Genomic DNA, 10312 nt, shown 5'->3' on the forward strand with positions numbered 1-10312 from the left:
TGGAAGGCAAGCCAGTGCCCTTCAGCTCCCAATTCTTTGCAGGTGTGCGGAAGGTGACCGTGCAGGCATTCCTGGGATTGGCTCTTGAAAAGCACGGGTCGAGAGAAGCAGGGGAACAGGGCCACCGTGCTTGTTTTCTTTCCTAGAAAAAAACACTTTGCACCTTTACAACAAAACCTGGATCTTGCGGGTAGAAAGTGCCTAAAGCTTTAACCAGCCTGCTAACGGAACTCTAAGTATAATCCAGGCCGTGATTCAAATTGACAGGGACAGGTTGGTCTGCAAAATAATCTCTTTAAATAGCAGCAGCCAACACTCAAAGTCATTTCTTTGTCCTATCGTGAGTGGGAGGACAGCTTGCGGCAGCCAGTTTGCTGGAGTTTGCAGTGTCCTTCTTGGCACTACTTGGAAAGGGGAGTTTGCCTGTTGCCTGGGAATCTCACCATTTCAATAACAAACCAAGGAGTTGCTATGAATTTTGTTGCGCAGGTTCTCTACGCCAGGGCTTTAAGGAACCGAACTCCCAGGGAACGGTGCAGAGAAGAGGAAGAATATGATCCTTTCTGGCAAAGGTTGGAGAATATTGCCATGTGACGTAGACCTAGAGCGTTGATTTCTTCCCCTTAGGAATTATGGACGGTCCTAGATTTGCACCCGGGGCCAAGCCACTGGCCATCATCTCCCCTGGATCCCTCCTGCCTCCTTATGGTGCAGTAATTCGAGTATTGCTTCGCTTCTTTGTTTATTTCATTGCCATTCTTTATAGGTAATAATCAGTTCTACTTTTTTCCCAAGAAATTTCATTCAGTGTGCTTAATTTCAGACTAGAGTCATTCCTTATGGTTTAGTTCATGGCATTTTATCACTCGATTGTGCTAGAGGTTATGTGGATTTACTTTAAATTTCTACCTTTGGAACTTCTTACCTATTACTGTGAAGGTCCAGCTGGAAGGAACAACAAAGTATCAGGAAACAGTATCCATCATATGAGTTCTATTCAGTGCTGTTAGTTTTCCCGGAAGCTGTCATTATAAATGCGTGAGATCTATATTTTGATTTGCATTTATCAATTGTGCCTAAAGCTACTTGTATTACAACAGTGTCCAGATACATCAGTTGAGGTTAAAGCACCTTGGGGACAGTTCAAGACATTCCCTTGTCTTCCAGAGCTTCACCCAAAGGTCTATTTGCAGGTTTTGAACACAGGGTCCTAGTAATGTGGATGTCCTATCTGGGATTGGTGTAACTGGGAATGTTCTCATATGAATCACACTGGGTTTAACATTTTACCTAGAACTGCAATCGAAACGTAGAATCCACATGTGCCGCACACACACACACACACACACACACACACACAATTGCATAGCATTTATCAGCCACATACTTTTCCATGGCCAAGATTCTTCTGGAATTACTCATATGTAAGTTGTATTTGGTAAAGATCCCTGACAATATGAAAAGAAATTGCAGCTTGCTTGGGTCAGGTGTTTTTAATACTTCCTGTTATTATTAAATATATTTATACCATGCTCTTGTACTAACAGAGTTCTCTGAGTAATTTTCATGGATTGAAAGTGTCCAGTACAAAAATTGAAACTAAATGTATAAAAGAATAAATAAAACCAAAGCCAGCAATTACAAATTATACTTTAGAAATCCTGTTGGAATGAACATGGTATACAGTGCTATGTATAATACTGCTTTGCAATAAAAAAACATGCAGCGGGGAACAGGAATTCATGAATGAAATACATGCACCCCAACAGGGCGGGGACAAGAAACTGATATGCACGATTCATGGTGGAATTACTATTCTTGAGTCAAGATGGGTGGACCAGCCAGTAAAGAGAAATTCTTCATCTAAACACAGAAGGGCCCTGAAAAGCACTGATACCACTGCTCTCACTTATAATTTATTTATTGACTCTTGAATAGTCTCAGTATCGAATTTTGTTCCCACAGGGATGGGGGACTTTAATTAGTAGCCCTTTCATATCATATTAATGCTAAAATAGTGCTCAAAAGGAAAAAAATAATGCTAAGAAACCATAATTCTCTCCCCATTAGAACATGACCCTGGGGCAATTAAGATATGCAATGCAAGGGACAAGCAACAGTAATCCCACGGCTGTTGTCAGCATGAAGATATAAAACAAACAGGATTAGTTTTACTCTGTGATAGACTGGGGGTGTGCAACTCATAATACCCCAGTGTTTTAACTGTGGCCCCCACGCCTCCCCCGACATTTCCCACCTATTCTCCTTCCCGCAGATTCCCCTGGAATCACCCTTTCTTAAATGGGAGCAACTTAGGAACACATGTTGTTGAAGGACTGTGGCTACAGGAAAAAGCATAGCTGGGAACAAGGCGAAATTAATGGAACTTCAGTTTTATTCTGAATGAGTCCTCAGTGCTGAAGGGGGCTCTTGTTGGGAGGTAATTCTTGTCTTGTTGGACCGATAGAAGAGTTTTGCAAACTCTCCATCTCCTTCTGCTGGGGCAACTGAACCTCTTGCTTAATACATTCAGCCTGGGGGGCAGAAACAGCTTAATGGCAATCTACTGTGTTAAATGCATTGCTGATCTTCACCGGTCAATTCACACAATCTGCACACCCCATGGTGTGTGGGTGTCCATTCTGAACATTCAGCTGCTGGCAGGGATTTGCCATGGTTGTCCGAACCTGGCCATCAGGATTCATTTGTAGGTTAAACAGTCCTCGAATAACCCATGGTCTTTTGTAAGGTTATTTGAGGGTTGTCTAACCCTCAACAAACCCCTGTTGCCCAGGTTCAGGCAACACAAAAGGCAGAGTTAGCACTTCAGTGGATCATCGTGGCGTAAATAAACATTGGTGTGCTGCAGTGATTGTGTGAACCACTTTCACTTTCTTTTTTGCCTTCTAGTAAGTGTGGGGGTCTAATCTAGAGCAAGATTACTGTGTGTGGGTAGGGGAGCCTTAGATCTTCCTCCTAGCCATCTTTCCCCCTTAATGTAGCCCCTGCCACAGGTGGGTGGAAAGTGAGCTTTGGAAAAAGGAAGTGAAGATTAGCTGCCTGCATTTAGCATTGTTTGTAGTTCAGAGCATCATTTTCTTTTATTATTTTCTTTTATGTGTTTGATTGCCATTTAAATGTACCCATATTTCTGTGTTCCCCCACTCAGCTCTACAAAGAAGCTATTTGCAAAAAAGTAGGTTTTTGCATCATAGCGCATGCCTTGTGAATTCCACTAACACTGTCTCACAGTTACATCTGTATGCATTTCTTGTGCAAAAATGGAAAAATCTGCATGCCTATGGAACAGCAGCAAAAGCGCCTCTTGTTCTATGTAGGAAATGACTCTGGCTGCATATCTGGGCCCAGCCACGTCTACCTAAGTCCATCTGACCTAAGCGGGGCTTACTTCTCACACACAATACCAGTCTTTCTTGGTATATGAACTGGACCTGCCACTAAAGGTGACTGGGACACATCCAAACCATTTTCCATGGTGACAATACAAATTGCCCTCCGGTTCATTTACTCCCAAGTTGTCACTACAACTCTGCATCTAAAAGCAAGACCTTGGTGCTCTCCTCACTAGGTTGTTATGCTGCTTTTTGTCTAGGCTGAAAGGTGGATCTCAACTCCACACTGGGGTCTACCTAGCAAGCAGAACACTCCAGCATGGCAGCCTCGGGCTGCAACAGGCATGCCTTCCACATATTTGCCTAGAATTATCACACACTGCCACTAATGCCTGACTTCTCTTTCCTGTTGGACTCTAGCGTTTTCGTAATACCAACATGTTCTATAACAGAATGCTGGGTTGGTTGCAGTGGATTAACATGGCTGCCCTTTGCAAATCCGTTCTGGTTTGGACTGTGTATAGAGCCAGGTGCCGTGCTGAAGTCCTTCCCTGAGGTTGACAGCAATATAGTGGAATGGCTTTGACTGCTAGCCGCTCCCTGGAGGACCCAGATGGGGTCTGTCACCATTTTCCTGGAGTCCTTCAGCTGTGGAGATAGATGGTAGCGTGTGAGAAAAGTCCTGGCGTAGAAGGATTGTGTTGGACTGCCAGATTCTTGTCAGTAAATAGCCCCATCATTTCCTGCTGTGTGAGTTGGAGAACCGGGAATGGCTGAATGGCAAAGCTGAGCATCGTGGTGCATATTTGACATGCTACCAATCTGGGAGAGACCAAGTCCTGGTCACGTGTTAATAATATAACAGGGATGTAACTGGGGACTTGGTTGCATAACCATCCTGCCTTTTCCTCTGCTCTCAGACATCTCAGGTTTGTCTAGCAAACGCTACTGATCGTTATAGGGAGCTGTTTGCCATACACTGGTTCAGCCCATGGGTCCAGCCGGTCCGGCAATTTCTTAAACCACAAAGTGTCTGGTGGTACCTTAAAGACAAAGACATTAGTTCCAGCCTAAGCTTTCATGGACTTCATTACATGCATGGAGCCTTGTGGGAAGTATAGGGAAGAATTTTAAACAGTGAGGTCAGAAGAAAGCTAAATACAGACAATATTTAATGAGGGAAATGAAAGAAAGTGTTCTGCTGACCTCACTGTTTATAATTGCACCCCACCTCCGAACATATTGCAGAGAAGCGCTACTTGGATGACGAAGGGACTGCAGCAACTCCATGGTGAAGAAGCTGACGACATCTGGGTTTTCCCAATGGGAAGTGAGGGGAGAGATGATAGAGGCATGCAAATGATTCGTAATGTTGGGAAAGCAGCGAGGGAGACAACTCCCTCCCTCTCAGGGTGCTAGAACCCAGGTTCATCCCATGAAATGCTCCTTCACATAACTAGGGAATTCGTCTCCAGCAGATGCAGGGATGGCCTCCAATCTGGGCAGCTTGGGCAGGGGGATGGCAAACCCATGGCTACTGGTCCTGCAGGTTCTAGGCTACCTTGGGCATCAGAGCTGGTGCACCTATGTACAACAGTTGCTGGGGAACATGGGCAGGAGGATGCTACTGCACTCGTGTCCTGCCTGTGGGTTTTCTGTGAGCAGCTGGGTGCCCTCCATGTGGACTAGATGGACCCTTGGTCTACTCTAACACGGCTTTCTTTATGCTCTGATAGATAACCTGAAACTCACCACGGTAAGTCATGCATCGCAGGGCACGTCTCCTGGTCATGCCCTCGGAACGTGCCTTGAACTCGCCCCTCGCGAGGGTTGGCATCACCTCCATGCTACCGTGTGTCCTGTCTGCACTTGAAAACATGTTCCACACACGTATGCATCCTTTCCCCTTTTTCTGCGGACTATTCATCTTTTACATTTCTCTTGCAAACAAACAGGCCAGCTCACTGCCTGCATGTGGGTGTTGTCCCGTGTGAATGCAGGAAGAGCACGAGTGAAATCCAGCTATTGAAGGTATAGTGCTAGGTTTTAATTTGGTTACTGTGCCCGTAACTCTCTTTTCTCTCCTCTCCTCTCCTCTCCTCTCCTCAGGGCTGAAACTAAAGTGAGAAAACTCAATGACCCCTCGCGCTGTGAACTGCAATGCTGTAAGGATGGACCAGTAAGAAACGGCCCCACTGGGCAGAGAACACCCTCCATCAATCCTGAGAGACTGAAAGATTTTGGTGAGGAAGATTACCTGAACGGGGGAGTGAAGACTTGGGAAATGAAGATCATGAGCCAGAATGAGGAACTGCTAAGAGACCCAGCCGTGCGCCCGGAGAGGCTTAGCTTGGCAGCCTGCAATAGATTTATTAGGTTTGAAGATATCAGTGCAGCAGCTTTCAAAATCCAGTGCGGAGTCCAGAAAACACCCTGTATGGTACGACATTCATCCCTTCCTTGCGAGTTGCGCCACCGAGTGCGGTGGGGCTGAAGGTTGGCTCGGCTTTGCGCTGGTTTGCATGAGGCAAGGGCTGCTTTGGACATGCTCGGGGGAAGTCCATGATGCCCGGTGAAGCCTCTCCCTGTTGCTTTGTCTGCCTGCCCCTTGCTGCCTGAGATGTGGCGGAGAACATCCTGCAGTCCTGCTTACGGGCCAAGTGAAGATCTGCAGGTTTTCTGGGTCCAATCAGAACCCAGTTCCAGCTTGCTCCTGGCAACCACCTCCTGCAACTTCCTACCCTGTGAAAGTTTGGTGTGGTTTCTCATGTCATGCAAACCTATCCAAAATGTATCCTAGGTATGCCTAAGGATCATCTGCAAGGCACAAGGGCTCTCCCGCATGCCATAGCAAGACCTGAGTTTTTCAGCAAGCAATGCAGGACTTTCCCAAGATGTTTGCATAACACCCATCCAGATTTAAAATCCTCATATTCTGATTTGTCATCACCATTTCAGTTAGGCAAATACCAGAAATACAAGTTCACCGTAACATGAAACATATGCCTGTTTCTTAGTGAACAAGTTTTGCAGAACTCAGTCGGAGTTGCTTCTGAGGGTTAGAGAATGCCAGTGTCTGACTAGGGCCCGACTCCTAAAAGGGGCATTTGAATTCCCAGGCACCAGTATATTAGAATGTTATCTCCTTTGTTGTGTTACAAGATCTAGCAGACAAAAGCAGGAATTGTGCTTAAAACATTGCTGACCTTTGCCTTCCTGAAACATATCAAAACATTTTGAGTTTGATGATCCTTGAAAGAGCAAAACTGAAATTTAAACATGCCAATAAACCAATAATTTGGTACAATAAGATGGTAGAATTCTGAGATTTTCATATTATACTTTGTGTGTGCATGGGAGACACACAGAGAGAGATTTTAGTGATTACAGAAAATTAGCAGATCCTTAGGAGATCACTACTATGAATTTTTTTGACTAATTTGTTACATTTGGGGAGGTTCCTAAATAAGGCAGAAGCATTCAAAAATAAATGTCTTCCTTTGGAAGTATTTATTTATTCAAAACATTTATATCCCATCCAATACCAAGGGTCTCAAGTAGCACAATTTAGCATTTTATGACCTATAGAGCCTCTTAGTCTGAGAACTGCTAAAACACATCTCCTTCCTTCTTTGCAATCATAATGTAGGAAGTCCAGGATCAGAGACGAGGAGCATGAATTGCACATTTGGCATCTGGGGCAGAGACTGGAAACCTGGCAGGGACATTTTTCCAGACCAATTGGCATGCCTGTGTTTTCCTGATACTGCTTTGCAGGGAGGGAGATAACATGGTCATTCCAGCTGCGTGCACAATCACAGATGCAGCCATAGAGACCAGCTACTCAGCTGTCTGGAGTGCCAAGATAGCATGGGTGCCTGTTTACTTATGGAGCTGTTCAGAAGACAGCCTCCAGAGGCCGCCTGGTGGCTTGTGGGCAGGATGATCTCCAGGGGTTACTCCAACCCTGATCGTGTTCCCAGGGCAGAATCAAACCAGTTGCGATTTCTCCCAGCTGCCTGGAAGAGGAGCTAAAGAAGTGGATGCAGGTTAACTCTTGGCCATTTGCAGTGCAATCGTTAGCCTGCGGAGTGTATGAAAATGCAAAATATCATTTTCCCCAGCACAGCAGAATCCTTGGGCTCACCCTTTCGGCTGCTTAAACTGTGGTTTATTACAGACGGGTTGATCAATTCCATAGTAATGACACTAAGAAAAGACTTTGCCTTACCCTGTTTGTCACTCGTGTCTTATTCAAGGAAGGTCAGAAAGCGAATCTCCAGGCGTGTTGGATTTCAGCTTCCAATGTCCCTGAACATTGGGCATTCTGACAGAAATACCTGAGACCTTAAGCCAAAATGTCTGGAGAATTTACCTGTTGCCCACGCCTAGTCTAATCGATATACCCTTCATTCACACAGCACAGAAACCTAATCTACCACGTATATCACAGCCATTTAATAAATATCTCACTGGAATCTACCCTAAAGTTTGCAATATAAGAGTTGCCACCAATGTAGTACCAGCTGAGGGAGATGAACCAAGATAGTAATTGGTTATATTCATCACTGAAGATTTTGAACATGGCTGATGAATTAAACATTGGCTGTACTCGTCTTTTATGGAGGACACAGTCCATTGCAAATTCAAGCAGAAAAAAGGGGGAGGGGGGGTCGGCTTGAACATCCATAAGACAGCTCACTTATTAAATTAAAAAAGAGGTGTTTAAGCCAGAGTCCTTAAAAACACAGTTGAGCTGTTAAAATATTTCAAATACTTCATGAAGGATAAATAAATATCTACTAAAGAACTGAGCCAAGTAATTAGTAATATGCCGCTTTCATATTGCATTAGCATTAGCTTGGATGGTTGACCATCAGCTACAGAACGTACTTAATATGACTCAAAGCAAGTCATACTGAGTTCATTTTTGTGATATGCCAGGACTCAACGATCCCTTTCTCCTTCTTTGCCTTATTTGGCATGTCTTTTAATTTAAACAAATACTTAATTGCTGGATATTTTGAATAAGATCTGGCATTGCACTGGGATTCTGATAGATACGGTGCTGGCTCAAATTTCGTTTTAATAGTAGCTGAGTTGCAAAAGTGGTAACAGAATTATTTCTTTCTGCTCTTTCTTTCTGCCCCCAACTGTTTGCCAGAAAACACACCATGGAGGTCAACCAGGCATCATAGCCCGATAGCAGGGCACTTGGTTTGCTTGGAGACATCTCCATGTGCCATTGTCAGATACCTGAGCTAACCTGAGACGCTCCCAGGGAGCTGTGGCTGGCATAGACAAATTGGTTTAACTCAGCCAACGTGGACTTTTGCCAGACTCCCACGGATCCCTAATGGTAGGATGCCACATTTTATGTTTGCCAAACCGTGACCAAAAACACAACCGTCACTTGGATCATCAGAATGAAAGGAATGAGATACTTTAATAACTATTACATTCTTCAATCCTCCTTAATAATTTTAGAATGAATAATTAAAGTTGGGCTTTAAGCAACCACACACTTGTTCACTTAGATCATCAGAATCACCACTTGGCCATCAAGAGTTTTTGCAAGTTGGAACATGTCTGGTTATTTCTCTTTTTCGTTCAGACGTGTGCACCAAAGTAATGTAAGCTTGGTCTGTTGTTTCCAGTATTCTAGGCTTTCCAAGCAGTATGGAATGGACATCTATCTAAAGAAAGAGTTCCTTCAGTACACAGGATCTGTGAAGGAGCGGGGTGTGCTGTACCTTTTGATGTCTTTGAAACAGGTAGGAAAATCAGAGGAGCAAAACGTTAGTATCAGAGTGAAGTGACTTGTTTATTTAATTTGTAATGACCCTATGCAGCAAGTTTCCAGCCTGAGAAGTGATGCTTCCTGCTCAGATATTCCTCACCTTTCCACAAACTGAGACTGATTTATCCAAGGTTTCTAATAAACTATGTATCCAAAAGAGGATTTCCAAAAGGAGTCATATACCTTGTGACTGTGTCACGACAGCAGCCTAAGTCTTTCCCACAAAGGCCCTTTTAGTTGGATGAATTCTGACCTCCAGGTGTTGCAGTCTTCTGTTTTGACAGATGCTTTGTGCTTTGAACAACCGATTTGCAGAAGTTTAGGTTGGCAAAGTTTTCCTTGTTCTGGAGGGAAGTTCACCTCCCATGTTGATGTGTGTCAGCTGCTCTTAAAGGCATAGGGGTGGGGATGGGGAAAATAACATTGTCGTTTCCCCTTTCGTTGCCTCTGGTGAGCTTTTTGGCTTGCTGTCTCCCTTTTCTGGTGCTAAAGTGGATGGACCACAGCCTTAGTGAGGCTTAGCTTACCTGGATGTTTTTGGAGATATTGAGCCACTGGGGTAGACTTGAAGGACTTGAAGGACTCAAACTTGATTTGGAAGCTTGTATGCTGTGCAATTAATGGCAGAAAGTGAAGAGGAACTAAAGAGTCTCTTGATGAGGGTGAAAGAGGAGAGTGCAAATGTTGGCTTGAAACTCAACATCAAGAAAACTAAGATCATGGCATCCAGGTTCTATCACTTCCTGGAAAATACATGGAGAAAAAATGGAAGTAGAGACAGATTTTATTTTCTTGGGTTCCAAAGTCACTGCAGTTGGTGACTGCAGCCAAGAAAGTGAAAGACGCTTGCTCCTAGGGAGGAAAGCTATGGCAAATCTAGACTGCATACTAAAAAGCAGAGACATCACCCTGCCAACAAAAGTGCATTTAGTCAAGGCTATGGTTTTCCCAGTTGCAATGTATGGCTGTAAAAGCTGGACCATAAGGAAGGCTGAGCGCCAAAGGATTGAGGCCTTTGAATTGTGGTGCTGGAGGAGACTCCTGCAAGTCCCTTGGACCGCAAGACGATCAAACCGGTCAGTCCTAGAGGAGATCAACCCTGACTGCCCTTCAGAAGGCCAGATATTGAAGAGGAAACTCAAATACTTTGGCCACCTAA

General features: G+C 44.4%; 1 protein-coding gene across 4 annotated transcripts in view; it reads left to right on the plus strand.

Moving 5' to 3' along the window:
* The first annotated feature begins 330 nt into the window (after window positions 1–330).
* Window positions 331–10312, plus strand: part of LOC123018332 (L-threonine dehydratase catabolic TdcB-like) — a 33395-nt gene continuing 23413 nt past the window's right edge. The window contains exons 1-4 of one of the 4 annotated variants that reach the window (XM_044420310.1): window positions 331–572; window positions 3170–3196; window positions 5463–5793; window positions 9011–9127. In XM_044420310.1, coding sequence (XP_044276245.1) covers window positions 472–572; window positions 3170–3196; window positions 5463–5793; window positions 9011–9127 — 576 coding nt within the window. In that variant the 5' untranslated portion in view covers window positions 331–471. Of the gene's footprint in view, window positions 767–3169; window positions 3197–5462; window positions 5794–9010; window positions 9128–10312 lie in introns of all 4 variants that reach the window. The other 3 variants (XM_044420308.1, XM_044420311.1, XM_044420309.1) reach the window with 3 other exon arrangements.

The sequence above is a fragment of the Varanus komodoensis genome, unplaced genomic scaffold, assembly GCF_004798865.1.
Source record: "Varanus komodoensis strain SLA01 unplaced genomic scaffold, ASM479886v1 scaffold11, whole genome shotgun sequence".
NCBI lineage: Eukaryota > Metazoa > Chordata > Lepidosauria > Squamata > Varanidae > Varanus > Varanus komodoensis.